Source organism: Phyllostomus hastatus, unplaced genomic scaffold (assembly GCF_019186645.2).
Source record: "Phyllostomus hastatus isolate PE091 unplaced genomic scaffold, TTU_PhHast_1.1 phas_scaffold_193, whole genome shotgun sequence".
Taxonomy (NCBI): Eukaryota; Metazoa; Chordata; class Mammalia; order Chiroptera; family Phyllostomidae; genus Phyllostomus; species Phyllostomus hastatus.
The window spans coordinates 837,259-862,575 of NW_025334015.1; the positions used below are offsets into that span (position 1 = coordinate 837,259).

General features: G+C 36.9%; 1 protein-coding gene across 2 annotated transcripts in view; it reads left to right on the forward strand.

Moving 5' to 3' along the window:
* The window catches only part of LOC123832539 (tubulin-specific chaperone cofactor E-like protein), a 212,638-nt gene that overhangs the window by 54,692 nt on the left and 132,629 nt on the right, over positions 1-25,317 (forward strand). Inside the window, exon 8 of one of the 2 annotated variants that reach the window (XM_045860209.1) lies at positions 16,005-19,208. The exons of the other annotated variant lie outside the window; for it this stretch is intronic. Within the exon in view, the coding sequence (XP_045716165.1) occupies positions 16,005-16,323 (319 nt within the window). The 3' untranslated portion in view covers positions 16,324-19,208. Of the gene's footprint in view, positions 1-16,004; positions 19,209-25,317 lie in introns of those variants that run through there. 2 annotated transcript variants of the gene reach the window in all.

Genomic DNA, 25,317 nt, shown 5'->3' on the forward strand with positions numbered 1-25,317 from the left:
ATAACTATATAATTAACTTTAATATCACGTACAGTGATTCTTCCCACTTTATGTTTCAAGATTACTTTAGCTATTCTAGGGCCTTTACTTTTCTATATACATTTTAGACTAAGCTTATCTCTGTCTATAAAAACTCTGGCTGGGATTTTAATAGGAATTTTATTAAAGCTATATAGATCAGTTTGGGGAAGATTGATTTGTTTACTATACTGGATCTTCCAATGCATGAACACAGTATGTCTCTTTATTTATTTAGTCTGTTTTTGTTTCTTCTGTCAGCATTTTGTAATTTTCAAGATACAAGTCTTGTAAATCTTTTGTTAGATTTGCACCTAAGTATTTCATGTCATTTTCAAACATAAAAAATTATATTTCTGTGTTTCTAATCTACATGGATCTATTTTGTTTTTGTGCCTCATTACAGTGGCTCGAGCTTCCAGTCTTGTGTTGCATGAGGGTGGTAAGACTGGACATCCTTGCTTTGCTCCAAATCGTAGGGAAAAGCATTCAGTCTTTTACCACTAGGTATAATTTTAGCTATAGGCTTTTTTTTTTCGTAGATACTCTTCAGCAAGTTCACGTAGTTCCCCTCTATTTCTAATATACTGGGAATTTCTTAACATAAGTGGGTTTTTTCAAATTCTTTTTGTGTCAATTACTATGATATGATACTTTTTCATCTTGTTGGCAGGGACGCTATTCATTGATTTTCAAGTGTTGAACCAGTCTCACATACCTAGAATAATTTCCACTCAGTCGTGATGTATATTTGTTTTTATACATTGTTGAATTTAGTTTGCTAATATTTTGTTTAGGATTTTTGTATTCAAGGTGATGGGAGATATTGGTACATAGTATTTTTTTTAACTTTTTAATGTGCTTTTTGGTATCAGGATAATACAGGCTTCATAGAAGAAGTTGGTAAGTGTTCCCTTCTCTTCTTTTTTCCAGACAAGATTATATAAAGTTGGTGTTAATTCCTTTTTTTTAGCATTTACATTTTTTAAAAAGTAAATTGCAGTGAAATATACATATAATATACCATCTTAATCATTTTTTATGTTGTGGTAAAATATGCATAACATAAAATTTACCACTTTAACCATTTTTAAGTGTGTGGTTTAGAAAGTGTTAGGTACATTTACATCATTGTGCAACAAATGTCCAGGACCTTTTTGCTCTGACAAAGCTGAGACTGCATCTTAGTCGTCCGCTCTCCACAGTCCCTGAAGCCACTTGGCAGCTGTCACTCTTCTTTGTATGTCTGATTTATTTCACTTACTTTCCTCAAGGCTCATCCATATTGCAGCACACTACAGATTTCCTTCCTTTTTAAGGCTGAATAACATTCCATTATGTGTATATGTCACCTTCTGTTTATCCATTTATCCATCCATAGACCTTTGGGTTGCTTATCTTGGCTAATACATATATTTTTATGAATAGTGTTGCTGTGAACATGGGTTTGCAGATATGTCTGCAAGATCCATCTTTTCAATTCTTTTGAATTTTAGAAGTGGGATTGCTGGGTTATATGGTAATTATATTTTTAATTTTTAGAGAAGTACCATACTATTTTCCATAGAGGTTACATCCTTGTACAGTCATACCAGCAGTGCAAAAGGGTTCTGATTTTTCCATTAGCCAAGACTTTTTTTTTTTTTTTTTTTTTTATTAGCCATCTTTATGGGTGTTGAAGTGGAGTCTCTTTGTGGGCTTGATTTGTATTTCTTTCATAATTAATGATGTTGAACCTCTTTTCTTTCTTTTTTAAAAAATTTGTTGTTGTTGAGTTACAGTTGTCCTGCCATTTTTCCCCATTGCTCATCCCTACCCTATTCCCCCCACTCCCACAATCAGTACCACCCCCATTGTCTGTGCCCATGAGTCTGCTATTCATGTTCCTTTGCTTGCCCCTGCCCCTTCTTTCCCGTTATCCCCCTCTCTCCTCCTCTCTGGTCACTGTCAATTTGTTCTTTATTTCTAAGTCTCTGGTTATATTTTACTCATTTGTTTGTTTTATTGATTAGGTTCCACTTATAGGTGACGTCAGATGGTATTTATCTTTTAGCTCTTGGCTTATTTCACTTAGCATAATATTCTCCAGTTCCATCCATGCTGGTGCAAAGGGTAGGAGCTCCTTCTTTCTTTCTGCTGGGTACTATTCCATTGTGTAAATGTTCCACTGTTTTTTGATCCACTCATTTACTGATGGGTACTTAAGTTGTTTCCAGCACTTGGCTATTGTAAATAGTGCTGCTATGAACATTAGGATGCATAGATGCTTTTGGATGCTATTTCAGGGTTCTTAGGGTATATTCCCACCAGTGGAATTGCTGGGTCAAAAGGCAGTTCCATCTTTAGTTTTTTGAGGAAATTGCATACTTTTTTTCACAGTGGCTGCACCAGTCTGCATTCCCACCAATGGTGCAGTAGGGTTCCCTTTTCTCTACGTCCTCGCCAGTACTTGTTTGTTGATTTATTAGATGATGAGCATTTTATATACCTGTTGGCTACATGGCATCTTTAGAGAAATAGCTGTTCAAGTCCTTTGCTTATTTTTAAATCCTTTTGTTGTTGTTGTTCTTGTTGTTGAGCTGTAGGACTTCTTATAAATCCTGGGTATTAACCCCTTTTTAGATACATGATTTGAAAATATTTTCTCCCATCCTGTATATTTCCTTTTTGCTCTTTTCTTTGTATTCTTTGATGCACAAAAGTTTTTAAGTTTGATGTAGTCCCATTAGTCTGTATGAGCTTTTGTTGTTTGTGCTTTTGGTGTAATATCTAACAAATCATTGCCAACTTCAATATCACGAACTTTTATATTAATACTTTTTTTGTATATGGTATCAGGTAAACGTTCACCTTTATTTTTTTGTATGTGGATATCCAGTTTTCTCAGCATCATTTGTTGAAGAAATTACTCTTTCCATATTGAGTGGTCTTGGCACATTTATTGGTGACCATGTTTATGTTTTATTTCTGGCCTTACTACTCCATTTTATTTGTGTATATCTTTGTCTTAATGCTAGTATAACAGTACCACAATGTATTGATTACTGTAGCTTTGTAATATGTTTTGAATCAAGGATATGTGAGTCTTTAACATTATTCTTCATTTTCAAAATTGCTTGGCTATTCAGGGTTTTTTGAGATTCCATTTGGAAATTTCAGGATGATTTTTTTTTCTGCAAAAAAGTGCTTTGGGATTTTGATAGTGATTACATTGAATGTGTAGATTGCCTTGGGTAGTTTAGACATCTTAATAATATTAAGTATTCCAAATCATCAACATGAAATCTCTTTCCATTTATTTATGTCATCCTTAATTTCTTTCAGCAATGTACTATAGTTTTCTGTATTGTTTTACTTTAAACAAAGCATTGATTGCTGCTATTTTTGTTATTGTCTTCCTTTTGCTTGATCTGCTTATTTTTTTTTATTTTTTGAGGTAGGAATGTAGATTATTAATTTGAGAATTTTTCTAATAAATATACAGTGTTAGAACTTTCACTGTCAGCACTGCTGGCTTCTCGCATGTTTTGATATGTTATATTTTTGTTTCCATTAATTTCTATGTTTTTTAAAACATTTTTTTGGTTTGTCTTCTTGTTTGACCCATGAATTACTTAGAAGTTACATTTTCAAGTGTTTCAGAATTTTCTTGTTATTTTTCTGTTGTTGATTTTTACTTTGTCTCCATGGTTAAGGAACATTCCTTATGTAATATTAGTTCTTTTACATTTCTTAAAGTTTATTTTATGGCCTATCTTGTTGATTGTTCTGTGGGCACTTTGGAAAAAAGGTATATTCTGCTATTGTTGGGTGGAGTGTTTTATATATGTAAGTTAGATGCTGTTGTTCAGATCTCTATACTTGCGGATTTTCTGTCTGGTCATTTTGCCCTTTGCTGAAAAGAGATGTAGATGCCTTTGAGTCTGGTTTCTTTTGCTTAGCATAATGTGTTTAAGATTCACTTGTCTTGTGTGTATCACTAGTGAGCTTCTTTTTACTGCTCAGTAGTATTCTTTTATATAGATGTACCAGTTTATTTAGCCATTCATCAGCTGAAGTACATCTGTGTTGTTTCTATTTTTTTAGCAATTTACTAAGAAAGCTTTGATAAACAGTCACCAACAGGTTTCTGTGTGAATATAAGTTCTTAATTCCCTTGCATGAAACACCTAGTAGTGGAATGGTTGAGTTGTATGGGAAGTGCGTGTTTACTTGCCAGGCTGTTTTCCAAAGTGGTTCTGCTCTTCTGCTTTCTCACCAGCAACATGTGGGAGTTCCTTTTGCTCCATATCCTCATCACGACGTGGTATTTCCTTTTTTCGTTTCTGTTAATTTTAGCCATTCTAATAGATACATAGTGGTATCTCATTGTGGTTTTAACTTGAATTTCCTTAGTGGTTACTGATGTTGAGCACCGTCTCATGAGCTTATTTGCTTCTTAAATACCATTTTGATAAAGTAGACACTTAAAATCTTTTGCCCATTTTTGTACTGGGTTATTTGTTTTCTTATTATTGAATTTTGGGAGTTCTGTATATGTTCCAAATATGTGTTCTGTAAATATTTTCTTTCAGACTGGCTTGTCATGTCTTTCTTTTAACAGCTTCTTTCAAGCAGTAGAAATTTAAATTTTAATGATATTCACCTTCTTGATATTTTTCTTGTATGGATTGTGCTTTTGTTGTCATACTCTGAAATCTTTGAACAATGTAAGATTACAGAGGTTTTTAAAATGTTTTCTACGTATTTTAGACTTTTAGATTTTACATTTAAGCTTATGATTCGGGTTAATTTTTTAATGCAATCTAGGGTATGGATTAGGTTTTTTGTTTTAATTTTGATATATGGGTTTAGATTTTTATCACAAATTCACCCTCAGACTAAGATTTATAGTAGAGCCTGCAATCCTTTTCAAGTAGTGTGCCAAGTCTTCATTTATTCTGGGGTCATAGACCTTTTACTCAGTTGTGCTTCTGGGTATCTTAGGAATCAAGGGTGAAAATGGATGATAAGGAGAAAGGAGCATCTCTCTCCCCACTTGACCTTTATGCTACTGAAGTCTGCTCTTGCGTCTGTCACATTAGGCAGGGAAGGCTTGCTGATGTGCACTGGGGGTGGAGCTGCCTCAGCTGTGCTCAAGATGGTTTCATTCTTTGTTCCCCTGTTGGCTAATGCCTCCTTCAACCCCACTTTACCAGCAGTGTGATTGCCAACCACTCATGATTCAAAGACCCTTGAAGTTGAGGAAGCCTTTCTCTGAGTGGGTGTTTCTGTTTAATAGGAAGGGGAAAAGCACAGTGCCAGTTTGCCTGTGGGTTGTGTTCTTCACAAGATTGCATCTAGCATTTGGTTTTCTCTTACCGTCCTCCGTTGCCCGTGTGTCCTGCTGGCCTTTATGCTGCGTGTAGTCAATTTTGTTTCTCTTGAGACTGTTTACTTTCTGTTAAAACATCATGGCAGAATGGTGTTCAGAATTTCTGAACACAGTGTATATTACATTTTAGCATTTGATTATTGCAGTATATCCTTGTCAATATTATTTTCCAATGTAGGCTTATAACATTTTTGCCCATTTGAGAAGTGAGTCCTTTAAATATTAAATATTTTTAAAATAATGATATAGAAGTCCTGATTGAAACAATATTGAGATAATTAGATTTGAAGAATACTTAGTCATCAGATATCATTTACCTCTTAAGATTATAGCTTTAGGGCCAATGCTAAGAAAAGCTCAGATAATACAGAGTATGTAGATATAGTTCATGGGGATGGACTTTTGAATAATGAGTAAAATATCTAGAAGAAAGAAGAGGAAGAAATTATTTTCTAAAATTTACTGGGAATGTTATAAAATCATGATTTCTTATATTTACTGATTTTTCCCTGTTTAAAGATAATTTAAAATAACATAATTGGGACTGAACATACTATTTTGAAATCATAATTTTACTTACATAATATTAGGGGAATATACTCAGTGCGTAAAGTGAATCATAACTCTAGTACTTTTTCCTTATTTTATAGAATAAAAAGTGAATATGTGTTATAGCCCATATCCAAACTTCTCTCCATATACAAAAATAATGCTGTTTCACTGAAAATTAATAAATAAACATTGATTTCTTTTTTAATTTAAGCAAGTGGAAAAGTAGGTGCAGAAAGTGGTCATGTTGATGGCACACAGGTTTGAAAAGTCATGAAGGAATCAGATCATGGAGGACCGTGTGTAGTCATTGTATTAGTATTAGTTTTCTGTTTCTATTAGTTGTCCATTGCTACTATGACAGATTACCATAAAGTTAGTGGCTTGAAACAACACCAACTCAATTATGTTACAATTTCTGCAGGTCAGAAATCTGGGTGCACAGTGTGGCTTAACTGGGTTCTCTGGTCTCACAGGCCCAGTTCAAGGGGTCAGCAGGGCTGTGCTCCTTACTGAGGGGTGTGGAGAAGAATCACCTTGCAGGCTCCTTCAGGACAGTGGCAGAATTCCATTTTGTCTCATGCTTTCTGCATTCCCCCTTCATCTTCAGGCCAGCAATGGCATGTCAGGTTCTTCTCATCTTGGAATCTCTCTGACTTCCTCTTCTGCTGCCAACTAGAGAAACTTCTTTGATTTTAAGGGCTCATGTGATAAGATTAGGTCCATCCAGTTAGTCTCCCTATTTTAAGGTCAGCTGTGCCGAATAACTTAATATAATCTTGAGAACAACACCAGTTGATGAATATCGTGGAGGCCAAAATTCTGCCCACCACAGTCATGGGTCTTGTGTGATTTTAAGTAAAGGAGTGATATGATATAATTTGTGTTTTATAACAATTACTATGATTATAATATAGACAAGGCCAACTTGAAGCCACCCTGAAGTCATGGAAAACCATTTGAAGTATACTTTGGGATTCAGTTATAGATGACAGAAGATAAGACATTCACTGTCTTTTCATTAAATTTAATGAGATGACATTGGTTAATAGGGCCATATAAGTTTCTAGTATAGGTTTCTATGATATGTGAGCTGTATATTGCATTATTATGTGCCCACCACCCAAAGTCAAATCATCTTCTGTCACCACATACTTGGCTCCCTTTACCTTTCCTGCCCCTCCACACCCCTTCCATCTGGTAACCATCTGTGTCTGTGAGTTTCAGTTTTGTATCCCACATGAGTGAAATCATATAGTACATAGCTTTTTTCATTGACTAATTTCACTTAGCATAATATTTTCAAGGTCCATTCATGTCTCAGGTGGCAGTATTTTGTTTTCTTACGGCTGAGTAATATCCCATAGTATACATGTATCACTTCTTTATCCAGTCTTCTGTCAAACAGCAACATGATTGTCTCCATGTCTTGGCCACCACGAACAATGCGGCAGTGAGCATAGGGGTGCATATATCTTTGCACAAAAATGTTTTCAAGTTTTATGGGTAGATACCCAGAAGATGGATTACTGAGTCATACGGTAACTCAGTTCTTATTTTTTTTAGAAACCGCAATACTGTTTTCCATAGTGGCTGTACCTGTTCACATTTCCACCAGCAGCCAAAAAGGGTTCCTTTTTCTCCACAGCCTGTCCAACACTTGTTATTACTGTCTTGTTGACAATAGCCATTCTAATAGGTGTGAGATGATATCTCATTGTAGTTTTGATTTGCATTTCCCTAAGAGCTAGTGAAGTTGAACATCTTTTCCAGTATCTGTCGGTTGTTTGTATGTCTTCTTGCGAGAGGTGTCTGTTCAGGCCCCTGCCCATTTTTTTAAGTTGGGTTGTTTGATGTTGAGTTGTATGAGTTCTTACGTTTTAGATATTAACCCCTTGTCATAGCTATTGTTTGCAAATGTCATCTCCTATTTGGTCAGTTGCCTTTTTGCTTTGTTTTCGTTTTTTTTTGCCATGCAGAGCTTTTTAGTTTGATATAGTCCTATTCAATTATTTTTGCCTTTATTACCCTTGCCTTTGGAGTCAAATTTATAAAATGTTCTCTACAACCAAGGTCCATGAGTTTAGTACCTATGTTTTCTCCTGTGTGATTTATTGTTTCAGATCTTATATTTAGATCTTTCATCAATTTTGGATTGATTTTTGTACAAGGGGAAAAAACTGTAATATAGTTTCATTCTTTTGCATGCTGTTTTCTGATTTTCCCAGCACTATTTATTGAAGAGCTTTGTTTTCTCCATTGTGTGTTTTAGACTCCTGTGTCAAAAATTATTTGCTCATATACATCTGTATTTATTTCTGGGCTCTCAGTTCTGTTCAGTTGGCCTCTGTGTCTGTTTTTCTGCCAATACCATGCAATTTTTTAAAAAAAACTGTTTTATTTATTTCTAGAGAGGAAGGGAGGGAGAAAGGAGGGAGAAAAACATCAATGTGTGGTTGCCTCTCGTACATGCCCTGCTGGGGACCTGGCCCACAACCCAGGCATGTTCCCTGACTAGAAATTAAACCGGTAAGCCTTTGGTTCACAGGCTGACACTCAATCCACTGAGCTACACCAGCTGGGGCTTGTTTTGATTATCATAGCTCTGTAGTATAATTTGAAATCAGGTAGTGTGATACCTCCAGCTTTGTTCTTTTTTCTCAGGATTGCTTTGGCTATTCAGGGTCTTTTGTGACTCCACACAATTCTGATGATATTTTGCTCTATTTCTTTGAAAAATGACATTGGGATTTTGATGAGGATTGCATTAAATCTCTATATTGCTTTGGGTAATATAGCCATTTTAACTATGTTGATTCTTCCAGTCAGTGAACATAGAATATCTTTCCATTTCATTATGTCTTTTCAGTCTTTTTAGTAATGCTTTATAGTTTTCAGTATATAGGTTCTTCATATTCTTTGTTTATTCTTAGGTGGTTTATTCTTTTGGTTGCAATTGCAAAAGGAATTGTTTGTTTATTCCTTTTTCTGAAGTTTTATCATTAGTATATAGGAAAGCAGTTGATTTTGAATCCTGCAGCTTTGCTGTATTTGTTTATTGTTTCTAACAGTTTTTTGGAGCCTTTAGGATTTTCTATATACAGAATCATGTCATCTGGAAAAATTGACACTTTTACTTTTTTCTTCCCAATTTGGACGTCTTTAATGTCTTTCTCTTACCTAATTGCTCCAGCTAGGGATTTCAGAAATGTGTTTAATAAGAATGGTAAGAGTGAGAATATTTGCCTTCTTCATGATTGTAGAGGAAAAGCTTTGAGTTTTTCACCATTGAGTGTGCTATTGGCTGAGGGTTTGTCATATATGTCCTTATATATTGAAGTACTTTCCTTCAATACCCTTTTTAGTGAGTGTTTTAATCATAAATGGATGTCTTTTCTACATTTATTTTTAAGATCATATGATTTTTATCCTTTGTTTTGTTACTGTGGTGTATTACATTGATTGATTTGTATATGTTGAACCATGCTTATGCCCATGGAGTGAGTCCTACTTGATCATACTGTATTATTTTTTTAATATATTATTGTATTTGATTTGTTACTATTTTGTTTAGTATTTTTGCATCTGTATTCATCAGAGATATATATAGATTTCTTTTTTTATGTTATCCTTGCCAGGTTTTGGTGTCAGGTTATGTTGGCCTCATGAAGTGTGTTAGAAAGTATTGCCTCTTCTTTAATTTTTTGGAAGAGTTTGAGAAGAATAGTTATCAGGCTTTTTAAAAGTAATTAATTTATTTATTTTTAGAGAGAGGGGAAGGGAAAGAGAAAGAGAGGGAGAGAAACATGTGTGAGATCAATCGGCTGCCTCTCACACACCCCCAACTGGGGATCTGGGCCACAACACAGGCATGTGTCCTGAGTAGGAATCGAACCTGTGACCTTCCAGTTTGCAGACCAGCACTCAGTCTATTGAGCCACACCAGCCAGGGCTCAAATACCTTTTTAATGTATAGTAGAATTCTCTAGTGAAGCCATCTGGTCCTAGACTTTTATTTTGGGGGGAGATTTTTGATAATTGTTTCAATTTTATCACTGTTAATTGGTCTACTTAGGTTTCCCAGTTCTTCATGATTCAGTCTAGGAAGGTTATATATTTTTAGGAACTGGTTCATTTCTTCTAGGTTATTGAATTTGCTGGCATATAGTATTCTAGTATGATCCTTTGTATATCTGTGATGTCTGTGGTACCTTCTTTCATTTCTGATTTTGTTTATGTGAGTCTTATCTCTTTTTTCCTTAGTGAGTCTAGCTAGGGGTTTGTCAATTTTATTTTATTTTCAAAGAGCCACCTCTTTGTTGTATTAATTTTTTTGTGTAGTCCTTATGTTCTCTCTTTCATTTAGTCCTGCTCTGATTTTTATAATTTCCTTCTAATTCTTTAAGATGTAATGTTAGGTTGTTTACTTGGAATTTCTCTTATTTCTTGAGATAGGCATGTGGTGATGTAAAATTTCCTCTTCTGCTTTCACTGCATCCCAGAAATTTTCATGTGTCATTTTGTCCTTCTCATTGGTCTTAATATATCTTTCTATTTCATCTTTTCCTTCCTCTTTCACCCAGTCACTTTTTAGTAGTATGTTGTTTGATCTCCATGTTTCTCTGGGTTTCTTTACTTCCTTCTTGTAGTTGATTTCTAATTTCAAAGCATTGTGGTCAGAGAATATGCTTGGTATGACTTCAGTCTTCTTCAATGTTTTTAGGGTAGTTTTGTGACCTTGTGACTGTTCCATGTGCACTGACGAAGAATGGATGATCTGATGTTCTGGGATGAATGGCTCTGTAAATATCAATTATGTTAATTTGGTCTAATGTGTTATTTGAAACCAATATTTTTTAATTGATTTACTGTTAGATGATCTATCTAGAGTTGTCCGTGGAGTTTTAATGTCCTCAGCTATGATAATGTTTTTTGACTCTTTCCACCTTTAGCTTTATGTATTTCAGTGCCCCCTAATTGGGTGCATATATATTAAGGAGTGTTATGTCTTCTTGATGTTGTGTCCTCTTTATCATTATAAAATGTCTGTCTTTGTCTCTTGTTACCTTTGTTATCTGGAAAACTGTTTTGTCAGCTATAGATATGGCTATACCTGTTTCTCTGTGGATATTACTTGCTTGGAGAATAATTTTCCACCCTTTCACTTTGAGTCTAACTTTGTCTTTGCGGCTTACAGGTGTCTGTCTCCTTAAGGCAGCATTTGCTTGGGTTTTGGTGTTTGATCTAATGTGCTACGGTGTGACTTTTTATTGGTGAATTCAGTCCATTTACATTAGGGTAATTATTAATGTATGAGGATTTTTTATAGCCATTTTATCTTTTGTTTCCTGGTAGCTCTGGTAGCCTCCATTTGTTGTTTTCTTTTGTGTTTCTGTCAGCTGATTTTGTTTGGTAGTATTCCACACTTCTTTCCTCTGTTTCCTCATTTTTTAAAGCAACATGTCTCAGTTTGGGTTCTGTATGTGTGTGTGTGTGGCTACCATTAGATTTATGAAAAAGAAAGGAGTCATATATACTGCAGTCCCTTTTCTTTTGAATGCATCTGATCTCCGTCCTACTGAATTTGCAAATTCAGACCTTTACCCTTTTCCTTTTAAATTGTTGTCACAAATTGTCCCTGTTTATGCTGTAAATTTTCTTGGTGATTTCACTTGTAGTTTATGACTTTTTTTTATTTGTTTCAGGTAGAATAATTCCCTTGTATATTTCCTTCTCATGATAAATTCCCTCAGCTTCTGTGTGCCTGGAAAAGTCTTTATCATATTTAAAGGATAACTTTGTTGTATATATTATTCTTGGCTGGTAACACCTCTCTTTCAATAGTTTGAATATTTGGTTCCATTCTCTGCTGGCTTAGAGTTTCTGCTGATAACCAAATGGGATTTCCTTTATAGGTTACTTTCTTCTTTTCCTGGTTGCCTTGAGAATTCTTTCTTTGTCATTAATTTTTGCAGTCTTAATATACAGTGCCTTGGAAAAGGTCTCTTTTGATTGTGGCAACTAGGTGTTCTGTTTGCTTTTTGTATTTGAGTATTTAGGTTTTTCCAGAGTTTGGGAGGTTCTCATCAACTGTTTGTTCTAGTAGACTCTTTGTTTCTCCCTCCCTCCCATCATTCTCTGGTATACCTGTTATTCTTACGTTGCTCTTTCTGATGGATTCAGATAGTTATCATAGAGCACTTTTATTATTTTTATGCTAAATTTCTCTCATCTCTCTGCATCATTTCTAGATTTCTGCCTTCTTTTTCACTGATCCTTTCCTCCATCTGTTCCGCTGTTTCCTGTGCTTGTTAGTTCATTCTTGGTCTATTTTATTGAGTTCTTAATTTTCAGAATTTCTGTTTTGTTCTTTTTTTAAGTTTCAGCCGCTTTGGTAAAGCACACTAAATTGCCTGTCTGTTTTTTCACATCTTATTGAGTATTTTCAAAACTGCAATCTTGAATTCTCTGTCATTTATATCATATATATCCATGCCTTTAAGTTTGTTTTCTGGTATTTTTTCATTTTCATTCTGACCTGACTTGCTACCTTGGTTATTCATGGTATTTGATGGATTCCTTCTCTGTCCAGGCATCTATGTATGAGTGGACCATTGCTAGCATATTGATATAAAGAGGTCTTTCTCTTATCTTTCAGTAGGTAGTACTGAACCACAAGTTTTTTAGCTCTGTGAAATCCTAATGCTGACCCCGGCAGCCCATGCTGCCCTCTGCGTAGCCACAATGCATGGAGGTAACATGGGCTGGGGAAACCAGCAAACTTCTTTGTTCTTTTGCCCTCAGGTAATTTTGACTTCAGACTTCCACTGTGTATCCTTGCTCCCTGACTCCAGGAGTGTTTACAGAGTACATCCTTTGCTCAGGGAAAATAGTGATTCTGTAGCACCCGTTCCCAGGTTTGCAGATAATGTGCTCTGCATCACAACACTGAGGTCTAAGGGAGGCAAGCTCTAGGATGCTTCAGGAAGACAAGCTCTGTGGCTTTGTTTCTGTGTCTGGAATGTTGACCTCCCAACAGCCACAGCCACAGCCGCAGCCTCAGCCTCAGCCTCAGCCTCAGCCTCAGCCTCATGCTGTGTCCCTGCCCAGGTCACTGGGCTCAACCACAGATCATACTGCTCACTCCTGCAGGAATACCCACCAAATCTCTTTGCTCCTCCCAGATGAAGGGAAAGCCAGCCACAACTGGATTGCTCCCCTCCCTGGGCTGAGCTGTGCCATGAACTCCTGGCTGTAGGGCTGCATCTATGGCTCATCTCAGCCCTTCTCTCTTTCTTGCCTCCCTGGTTCACTCCCACTTGCCCACCTTTATATGCTTCAATGCACAGCTCTCTGACATGTTGGTGTGTTGAACAGGGAATCCTTTGTTGAGTTACAGCTGTTGTTGAAACTTCAAGGAAAGAAACCAGGGGGATTTTTCACATTGCCATTCCTCTGGCATCCTCTCACACTACCTATTTTAAGAAGGGAATTTAATATAGGAAATAAGGTGCTTACAAAGTCGTTGGAAGATCTGTCTCCCTAGAATGGGTCTGCCTCTACAATAGCAGCACAGAACCAGCTGACCAAAGGCAGTGCTGCCTCTGCTAGAACCATATAAGGAAAGACTCAGGAAGCTGATGGCCTGGTGCTGGATCACACTATCTTAGGTGCTGCCAGGAACACTGCCTGAACTACAACCTGCTAGGAAGTCTCTACCCAAATTGTTTCAGCTGGATTCATTATATCTCTCCTCAGGACTATTGAATGTGACTGATAGAAGCTAAATCTCACCTGGAAAGGAGTGTGGGAAATATAGTATTCAATTTCAGTTTTTTGCTGTTCAGGAAGGTATTCTGGGAAGAGATTGAAACAGAATAATGAGAAACCTCATCCAATTCATGGATCCACTAGTTAAAATCTTGGTTCCTTCTAAAAGATTGTGGCAATAAGGTTATTCCCTCTGTTGACCCAAGAATATACCTATCAAAAAGGAGTTCTTGTGGTAATTGGGCTCAAATTCATAACCAGAGTCTAGCAGCCACTGTTTACAGAGTCCTCTCATGCACACTGCATGCAGGGCAAAGCCACAGATTGGTCTGCCAAACCTCCTGCACTATGCTCTGCCTTCTGAGCAGCCCTTTTCCAGGAGTTCTGAGGATTGGAATTCAGCCAATAGAACTGAGATTTTCCTTGTCCATTTGGAGCTGCAGCTAGCCCATTCTGACCATCAGGACAGTGCATTTTGGACCCATGTAAAGATTTGGAGTGCTTATTCACATAGAAATGGACCAATTAGACTGGGTTCAGACACTTCTCTATATAAGCCAGCTCCACCCCTGTTTTAATGGAGTACACTTTCATTTCCATCCAGACTGCACTCCCTGACTGGAGCTATCACCCCTGAGCTGCTTCATCTGAGCTCTTTCATGCCTGAGCTATCTCACAGCCAAGCTGTCTTACAGTTGAGCTGCTTCAGCCATGCTGTTCGACAGCTGAGCTTTTTCACAGCTGAGCTTTTTTAACTGAATGAAGTCTCCCCCTTCACCACACCAGAAATCAGGAACTCTTGTTGGTGTTGAATTGGTGATGACAACCTTTGTTTGACACCTCTCTTTTGTTAGTTGCTGCTAGTGATTTCTTTTCACAAAAAATACTGTTAGGATTTGAAGTCCTGGGAGAAGATGATTCATCATACTACCACCTTTTCCAAGAAGGTTTACCTAAATATATTTCAATTATATATTTTCTAAGGAGTGTGTCCATTTTAATAATGTAAGTTTCAGAACAGCAGGGATGTTGACATTTTTATTTGTATATGAACTTATAACTTAACAAATCACTAGTCACCTGTTATATAATTCTCATAAGGAAGGAAAGGCAGAATTTATTACCTCACTTTTACTAATGAGGAAACTGAGATCCAAAAGGATTGAGTGAGTTTCCAAGTCACACAGCTAATTATAAGGTAAAGTCAAGATTCTGAAGTCAGATCCTGTGACTTCAAGGCCAGTGCTGTTTTACCATACCTACTCCTCCCCTTAATGGAAATGATTCCCTCCATCTCTGATCAGAGACATCTTATTATATCTTTAATGTTCCTTATTATAGCAACCAATCTTATAGCAGTGATTTAACTGAGTTAAAACCAAAAGTAGGGTGAGAGAGGTGGGAGAATAATCTTATGTGACTATTTTATTCTGATCATGAATTATTAACCTTGTGTGCCTTGGTTATAGTAAAGCAATCATCAGATCTTTTGAGCATTTTTCCCTCTCTGGTTTGTAGGAAACTGCTCAGCTTCCTCAGTAAATCAAACCTAGATCCTCCAAGACTGATAGTGGAAACAAGATTTTCCATATGTGAAACTTGCCCTTGTAGGACCTTAGTCTCATCTCTATAACTCACTTTCCTTTTGGTGTATTTTGCTTTTTATTTTTACCATAATCAAAGAACTTGTATTCCTCATTTACCACTTTTTTAACAAGAATTTATTCCTTGTAAATTCTTTGTGTTGTAGCCAATGAGTCTAGGCTGGAACATTCAAAAAAGCATCACTGAAAGAGCTAGGTTAACAGCCAACATGCAACTGGGTGTTTTTGTGAGTTATGACTTTCCCAGGGCTCAGGAACTGCTGGCCTGCTCCCATCTTCCCATATGTTACCAAGGAGCACATGCTTAGATCTAGGCTCTTCTTCATGATCATAGCCAAGAGAGCAAGTTCTACAAATTCCACTTCTTTCTCTCTAATCTTTGTAGTGTCTACTTTTCTAGGTGCTGTGTTTCTCTCAAAGCCTACTTTTATATAATGGTTCACTGCAGGCATGGTGACCACCTTTAGGAGAAACCTATCCACAGGATGTGGTTCTATCATGCCCTCCAGAGGGCAGCCACATCAGGTCACAGATCCCACAGTGGTCACCAGGTAGGCAGGTAGACACAATATTGAAGTAGAATATTAGAATGATGTTGAGTACAGCAGTATAATGCACCAGCAGTTCCGAAAAAGTTTGTACTTCAGTTGCAAGTGGCTTAAGCTGACACTGTCTTTTTATCCTTCTAGGTATCATGAACTGATCACAAAATATGGAAAGTTGGAGCCTTTGGCAGAAGTGGATCTAAGACCCCAGAGCAGTGCAAAAGTAGAAGTCCATTTTAACGATCAGGTAGAAGAAATGAGCATTCGTTTGGACCAAACAGTTGCAGAACTAAAGAAACAATTAAAAACTCTAGTGCAATTACCCACAAGCAACATGCTTCTCTACTATTTTGACCATGAAGCACCCTTTGGACCAGAGGAAATGAAGTATAGCTCTCGGGCACTGCATTCCTTTGGCATTAGGGATGGAGATAAAATTTACGTAGAATCCAAAACAAAATAACCCCTACCAGACGTGTAAAAACACATACACAAGGACTTCCTGGGGGCATTTGTTTCCACATAATGTTCTTTATGAGGGAGAAGATAGTTTTTGTTTAGATTTGTTTTGTTTAGGTTTGAGGGGCATATGCATTTCCTCCTAGAATGGGTAGGGGGCTGTTTGGGGTATTTTTTTACTGAGAGTTCTGTGGCTCAGGCTGCAGAACTGGTGACACCTCCAGTCCGTGTGTCCTCTCTCATGGAAGGATGACTGAGAAATTGCTGTGGCACTGTGTTCACTGGGACTTGCCTCCTGCTTTGTTGTCATCACCATTCGCATACTTGTGAAGACAGCAGGAACAGTGCCTTCTCCTCAGAAGGATGTCTTGGAGTATTTAAATAGGGGAACAAGGATCTTCACAGGAAGGGCCAGCCCTTCTCTCTCCCAGGTCCTCTTTTTCCCTCCTTCTCTCTCTTTTTCTTGTTTTGGTTCAGTTTTTCATTTTGACTAGTATCTGCCCATGTTTACTAATAGTTTTAGTGTGTCCATAATTAACTTCTCAACTTGGGTGATTTTTTTTCCTTCATTTCTCCCTTTTGAAATAATTTAAAGTGTTTTAAGCATTTTTTACCTGATTCCGATCTCAGGTGCTCAGTTAGAATCTATAATTCTGTTAGGATCTTGAAGAAGAGTAGAGGGAGAGTTAACATTCCAGGAGAATTTGCTGTTATTATGCAAAGCCTGCCAGAGCAGTCTGGTCTTTCTGTATGCAACTGTCTCGATTTTAATGTTCTTCACACATTATATCAACCATTATTTTCATAATATGAAATGTGTCAGATTCCAGAGTTTTTTAACTTTTGCTTATTGAATATATTTCCTCACACCTCTCTTTTTTATTACTTTAATCTATTGGGAGTAGAGGCACGACTTTTTGAAGAATCCAACAGAATAATGCATGTCTGTGCCAGGAGAGCTGAGAATCAGCTAATGGGCCACAATGCGTGCACAGGCGTCCAGTGTGGAGAATGGGGCTGAGGAGAGAGTGTTGTGGCTTTCCTGCCTGTGTCATTGTTTGAAGGCCTTCCCCTTGCACTTTGCATTAAAAGAGGGAAACTGTAATCAAAGGGAGCTTTGGTTCCCAGTTCTTCCCTGGGATTTTATGATGTCATAATTGAACAATTCTTTGTTTTACATTTTAATTTAGTTCCTCTATAGAAGAACAAGTCTGACTAATGAGTAAACTATAACTGTCAAAACTTCTGAATTGCCTTCAAGTCATGTTTTACGCAGAAGTATATTTAAAGCACTTTTCTTTAAAAGCTAGTTCCTGACCTGCTGTGAAACCTTTGTTCTGTCCCTTTGTTAGTCAGTGTAGTCCCTGTCTCGAGCACACATCTTTCTTGATCCACCATCTTTGTTGGTGGGAGACCTGAGAAGGACTTAGAATAACTGGGGCAGAAGATGTGTACATGGAGTATTTTTCAAAGAATGTAATCATTATTGTTTTCACCTTTTGACCTTTCTACACGATTTCACTGCTTCTACAAATTTCTTAAGAGATTCTTTGTGGCTTGTAAATTCTTTAGGTATATAGCATTGTGTTTATTATTGCTACTTTTAAAAATCTTCTATGCCATAATAGCAGATGTTTATTCTCTTAATGCACTTCAGGTTCAGTACTTGTGAAGCCTTTGACCCAGCCCACTGAGTCAAATCTACAGTCACTGTAACATTAACGGTGAAAACCAAAGGGTTTGAGAAAGGTGAATGTGAAGCCTCTTCTCTTTCTGCTGCAGATTTTATCTTTCAAAATCATAAAAGTGAGCTGTGGTGGTCCAGTCTGGGAATAGACAATAATGATTATTTCACCATCACAATTTCCTGGTACATTTTTGGAGGTGGAAAAAAGTGCAGCACACTGAGAACCCTGGGTGTTCTGAGCATGAGTGCATGAGTGCTGGTGAGCTGCCGGGACCCAGCCTGACCCAGCCCTTGCTTTCGTTAGCCTGGGCAGTGGGTACCCTCCTGTTTTTTCAGGCTGGGTATGACTTCTGGCTGTCCCACAGCAGAAGGCAGAGAGAACACTTATGCTATGTTTTAACCTTAAGTGGAGTGGTCACAATTAATTAAGGTATTTTATATATGGCAAAATTTTATGAAATGTTTTTTTACTCTTAGAGACATGCTCTTTATGTTATTACAGAACACAGTGTCCATCGACTGCAGGTGTAGTGTCCTGTGGTGCACTGGCATGTCAGGGGAGCTTCTAGTTTAGTTCTGTGGACGTGGGTGTTTTAGGCCACTGTCATTGATGGCTTTATAATTGCTGACTAATTTTTGATTGAGACAAAATCTAATCCAGTTACCGGTCTTTTAAAATTATGGAAGTAAATGAGAAAAGCTATTTGAGCATGTGTAGTTGTAAATTTATTTGGATGGCTGAGTAAAGATGCTTCTTTTAAAATAAAATCGGTGCTGTGTGGACACTTGTAACCAAAATTATTTTTGTAACAGGACAGAGGAGTGCAGACACCATGGACCTTTTAGTCTATGAGTTATGCAGGGTTGGTTACTGCGGCTTCTCTGTATTTTAATGTTGACTTCATCTAGGTTTAGTAAGAGCATATTATTGACATTTATGAGTCAGAATGCTGTTATGGTCAGTATTGCAGATTTATTTCTACAGCACAGTGTATAAAACATCTTTCCTAAGAAGAGAAATTCTTTTTAGTCATGAAAAAAGAAAGGAGTAGTAAAAGAAATCCAAATAAAAACCAAGGAATATTGGGTGTGTAGCTGCTGAAGCCGCAATAGAAATCAGTTTTCTAGTTTGAATTGTTGAAATATCTTAGAATATTTTAAAGAAAAATAAAGTTCAGAGTCATGTCTTTTTATTATCAAAAGTTTCCATTGTTTCTGCAACTGATTGCCACCATTGCCATAAATACATAAGAAAGCAGCAGATGTTCTGTGACCTCTTGTTTCTTTAAAACCTTTTAGTGGAAATCAGCCCAAAACATGAGCTCAGTGTAACAGAGCCTAGTGTTATTGTGCTCTGTTTTAAAGTTTTGTTCACCGAACAAGATGAAAGTGCCATGGTAACCACATATGTGAGCTATGTGGCTCAGTCAGCAGCATTCTGAGCACAGACCGCCAGCACTGACCAGCCACTGTTGGAGGCACGCTGGGGGCACCCTGCCAGTACGCGTGGGACTGGCTGGCTGCATGTAAAATGTGAATGCAGTTCTAAGCAGTGTTGTTTCTGTTTATGAATTTTACTTCTCCCTTCATTTCGTGTTAGGTTGAAAATACAAACAAACTGCTTTCAAAACCCCCAGAAGCTATCTGTGTTACCAAAAGTGTTGTGAACACTCTGTTTTCCATAGGTGCTTCCTTAAAGTGTGTGTCTGTGGTAATGATGGAGAGGGACTGGACTCTCTCAGGCTCTTTACTTGCCAGTTGTCTCCTACAGTTAATGGAAATATATATATATATATATATATTTATTTTAGAATATAATTTAAATAAGTTCTTTGCACTTTTTATTAATATATGTATAGATAGAGAGTTAATCTTTAAAAAAAATAAAAACCGAAGTTCACTTTCTCTTTGTGTTTTGAATTTTTTCTGGAGCTGTGTGGTCAAGATATATGTTTATTTTAATAAAGCTGAAAGTCATTATCAGTGCTGTGATTGACTCCCTGGGGAACTGGCCTCCATGGGTTCAAGTCTCACCATCTGGTCCTGGGCAGGTAGCTCAGCTGGTAGACAAGCATCCCAATCCACCAAGGCTGCAGGGTCAGGGCACATATAGGAGGCAGCCAATGAATGCATAAAAAAGTGGAACAGCAAACTGATGTTTCTCTCCCTCCTTCTCTCTCTAAAATCAATAATATTTTTAATTTTTTAAAGTTTCACCATCTTAACAAACTTAATTGGAGTTTTGTTTAAGTTAGAAATGAAAACTGCCACTGCTGTTGTGTTAGCAAAGTTTTATACTTCTCCCTTCATACTCCCTTTTTAAGGATAAAAACTTTTTGAGATGTTTGCCATCCCCTTTTTTGAGTAAGAATAAAAATCTCATTTTGGTGATTTAGAAATTTGTGACACTTTTTTTCCTTTGAAAATAATTTTCTGTAAGAATTAGAGTTTTAGACACTTGAACCCTACTTTCTTATTAATAATTTCTTGGTAAACTGTAATGAATTAACATTGTGCCAAGAATTAAGATCCAAGAACTCCATTTTATTCCCATTTTTAAGACAGTCTATTGACCTCTGTCAGTGCTTCAAAAGTATGTAAGTGTCACCCTGGCTGGTGTGGTTCAGTGGATTGAGTGCTGGCCTGCGAACCAAAGGGTTACTGGTTTGATTCCCAGTCAGGGCACATGCCTGGGTTGTAGGCCAGGCCCTGGTGGGGGGTGCGTGAGAGGCAACCACACATTGATGTTTCTCTCCCTCTCTGTCTCCTTCCCTTCCCCTCTCTCTAAAAATAAAATAAAATCTTTTTTAAAAAGTGCCTAAGTATCATGATCTGTTTATTTAAAATTATTTCTACCTCCAGATTTCAAATAACTGTAATTTTAACTTCTGTTCTAAATTCTATTTCATTAGCATGTACTATGGACTTGTCTGAGTCCTTGTAAGTACTCTATGTCTGTGAGGCAAACTGTCAAGACATCAATACCTATTGGACTGAAGTGCTATAAATTTCATATTAGAATGTTTATAAAACCAGGTTAACCTTTGAAGTTTCTTTTTTGTTTCCAACTCCTCTCTGGAAAAGAAATAACTGTGTTCCCCAACTTAGGCTTAGAACTTTTAGAGTTTAAATTTAGCCAGATAAGTTTTGAAACATAGAGAGGTCATTGTACGTATTAACATCAGTCATTTCATCTACTTTTAAGTTTTTCATGTACCTAAGAGTTAGGAATTGAGTTAATCCATGAGAAGGAGTAACATATATTGTATCATCTTAAAACATAATGTATTTCGGATTCCTTCAAATATTTGATGTTAACACTAGAAATGTTTAGCTTTTTTAATATAAAAATTTAAATATATGTATGAACTCATGTATATATGAATATAATATAAGTAAACATATTCTTATGCTCCCATCTTACTCTGAACTAAAGAAAACACATTTGAGTTCAGCTTTATTCTGCTGAGTCAGTGGCATTTCACAACTTCATCTCAAAACACTGAAACAGTGACCTAAGTAATCATTAAGCTTAATAAATAGATAGCAAACTAGAATAAAGGAAGTTCTCTTTAAATAGGTAAAGTAAGAGTTGCTGATAGCTGTTTAATACTTTCATTTAGCTGTGGAATCCATGTACTTGACAGCTGTACTGTACCACTTCCTACTAATGTTCTCTATAACACTCCACACATACACATTTATTGTTTTTATGTTTTACTAAAACACTAAAGTGACATATTCCTCAGTATCTATTTACTAAGTTGATTTATTCTATAACAAAATCACTGATGTCACTGATGGCTCAGAATCCAAATTATAATTTTCCCTGGTGCCATTTCCAGACCTGAAATTATGTTACATGTGTATCTGTCACCCTCTGAGCCTCTGAAGTACCATGCTGGACACTGCAGAGCCATTGGCAAGAATAAATGAACCAGTAATGTGATGCAAAGAAACTGACATGTTGATGTCTAACCTGAGAATATTCTAGAGCCTGAAAACTTAGTTTCAATAAACACACAAAGGTGAGAAAGTCCCTCAGTTCCAACTCAGACTTATCTAGGAGGCACTGGTGTTCAAGTGCATTTAAAGTTGGTATTTATAGAAGAAAATTAAGTTTATAATCTAATGGAGCCTGTATTAGAGGTTTTGTTATGGAAAAGGATGAGGCTGTCACTGCTATTGTTTCTTCTTAAATTTCAAGAGAGAACCTTGAGAAGAATATAAATATTTTTTTAAAGATTTTATTTATTTATTTTTAGAGAGGGGAGGGGGAGAGAGAGAGAGAGAGAGAGAGAGAAACATTAATGTGCGGTTGCTGGGGGTTCTGGCCTGCAACCCAGGAATGTACCCTGGCTGGGAATCGAACCTGGGTCATTTTGGTTCCCAGCCCGCGCTCAATCCACTGACCTATGCCAGCCAGGGCTATAAATATTGTTTACAAAATAGAAAGACAGGTTATCTGTTGTGGTCAGCAAGATCTAGAGATGACAAAAATAATGCAATTTCAGTTTGAGTCTTTCACAGACTTCATTCTTGAATGCTTCTTAGTTGCTATAAGGAATACAATTAAGGTGCTAAATAAATAAGACTGGGAATAAGAGAAAGTAGACATTGAAGAATACAGACTTAAGAGAAAAAAAGTTTTCTGATATGTCTGAAACATTTGAGGGCAGATGTAAGCTTTACTCCACTATTAGAGAATACACCTACGACATTATGAATTGCTTTGATTGTGTTAAAATTTTGTTTTATCTAAATTTCAATTTCTTTACAAAAAGAAGTCTTTAAGATTTAACTTTAATTTTAAATAGAAAACAATTTAAAAATTAAACAAAGAGGGTATACATTAGAAAATCCCATTCTGACCCTTGTACTTCATCTTTTATTAGTTTCTTATGTCTTTCCACAAGTAATAGCAAAGGAGAATATATCTTACTGTTTCCCTTATATACGAAGTCTGTCCAGAAAGTACACAGCCATCCAGTATGAAAAGTAGAGACATTGAAGAAGATACAAGAAACGTTGTACATAGGACAGTGATTCCTCAGTTCCCCTGATTCCTTGGGCTCTCACACAGCTCTCCCAATTGCCATCAGCTGTCCTGTCATATTTTCCTGAATCTCACTGATGGTCTGAAATCTTTTCCCTTTCGAAGGTGATTTTAATTTTGGGAAAAGCCAGAAGTCACAGGGCACCAAATCTGGGTTGTAGGGAGGGCTGAGTAACCTGAGTGATTTGACGTTGTGGCAGAGATACCTCACGAGAGTGAGGTATGCATGAGTGGGCACGTTGTCACAATGAAGCTGCCAATCACCAGTTACCTATCGCTGTGGCCTCCAGAATCATCTGAATAGTTTCCAAGGAGGAATATTCAAGCTTAACACAAAATTTGATGCAGGTTTGTTGCTCTACTGGTTTAGTCATTCTGAATGTGACAGCCACACAGTACACATGCTCACTCAAGGGCTTCTACCGCCCCACTGACTAGTATAAACGATGGCGTCATTTTTCACACACGTGCACTCTAATCCACTGTGCTTGGCTGTCAGGTTACATCTATGTCATGCAAACCATTCTCGTTATATTAACAATGGCTGGACTTTTTCCAAACAGACCTCATATAGCAAAGTTAGTGTATTACAGACTATCACACACCTTGCTTTTTTAAAACTTAAAATGTATTTTGGACATCTCTCATAGCAGTACATAGGGACTCACCTTATCCTTTGTTTACAGTGTAATATAGATGTAATTTATAATATTTTGACTGATACCTTATTCATAGATATTTCGGTCCCTCCCCCTGACTCTCACTCTCGCTCTTTTTAGTTTGCTGCAGTAAAAAGCGTATATTCTCTTACATGTTTAAAACAAATCTGTAATACATTCTTAGAAGTGGGATTGCTGGATCAAAAGGTTAAAGCATTTGTAATTTTTGTAGATATTGCCAAAGTATTCTCCATTGGAGTGTTGAAAAGAAAAATTTCTGGTTATATGACTTGTCACATCTGTGCCGAATCAAAGACTGAATTGATCTCAGGTTTGGTACATTATTCCTGATCAGTGCAGCCAGGCAGTGGTCTCCCTACTCAGATGCACAGACCCGGCACGCGACTGCAGCGCATGACCTCTCTGAAGGAGCTGGCCTGTTGTGTATCTGATGAGCTACCTTTGCTCTGGAACCTAATTTTTAATCATTGGTAAGGGAGATTTCACCTCTGCAGGAGAAGGTACTGATATATGTATTACTTACCCTTAACAATGTATGAGCATTTGTTTCAGCTGAGTGCCCTTGAAAACTGATAGATTAATAGCCTTAAATCTCTCCACTTATTGTCTACAGTAATCAGAGCCACTTCTGGCCAACCAGTGAAATTCTTCTAAAGGAACTAGTTAGTGCTACTTGGTGAATAAGGAATATAGTGTGTCTAACCCCTATATAGTGTCTCTTTTTTCAACCTTATTGCTAATGTTCCAGCAAGGATGTTAGAATAAAGCTAATTATTGTGAGGGTTTTTTTCCCCTTTTGGTCATGTTGGTCTACTTAGAAATAGCTGTTACAAACTCCTTGACTGGAGGTAGATACTATAGCTGCTTTTGAAAAATATCTTTGAATCTTTGTTTATAGTTTAGAGATAAACATCTTTTATTATTGAGATCTTAGATCTAGAAAAATTTTCTGACTACTTAATAAACATTTTAAAGTGTCATTCAATGTGATTTTCAAAATGCAATGCTGCTTTTCTCACAACCAAGTTTAGCCTAAGCCCAGTGTCTACAATGAGTAAGGCCATCACAAAAATAAGTATTACTTAGAGGCAAATAATATTAATCCTTTAACAAGACAGGTTCTAGAGCAGGCTCATGCAATAATTGAAACTGATGCTTACAGCTTGCTGTTTATATGTTATTGCCATGATACTAATAAATATGAAAAGTTTTAGAAATATTACATCAGGTTTTTCTAAAATCTGCTTTTAAGAATAAAAAGCGGACAGATTGCATTAGCATCCATTTTGTGAAAGTTGACCCAGGTGTCCAGAAATGGAAGATTCCCAGGCAAGAAGGGAAGCAGCGGGCTGACATCTCCCGTATAGTACTACTGTGTTCCAGTCCATGTGTCCTACTCTAGCCATGGGCTCCTTTGTCAGATGCTGTTTTGCATGGAGTTGTATACCTATGGATGAGGCATTCTGCATGCCTCCATGCTGAGGGCTTAGCTTTGACTCTGTTATTGGCAGATTGAACATTTAGAGGCAATGAGAACTAGATCAGTGTTGATAAACTGGAGGTTTGAAATAGAAT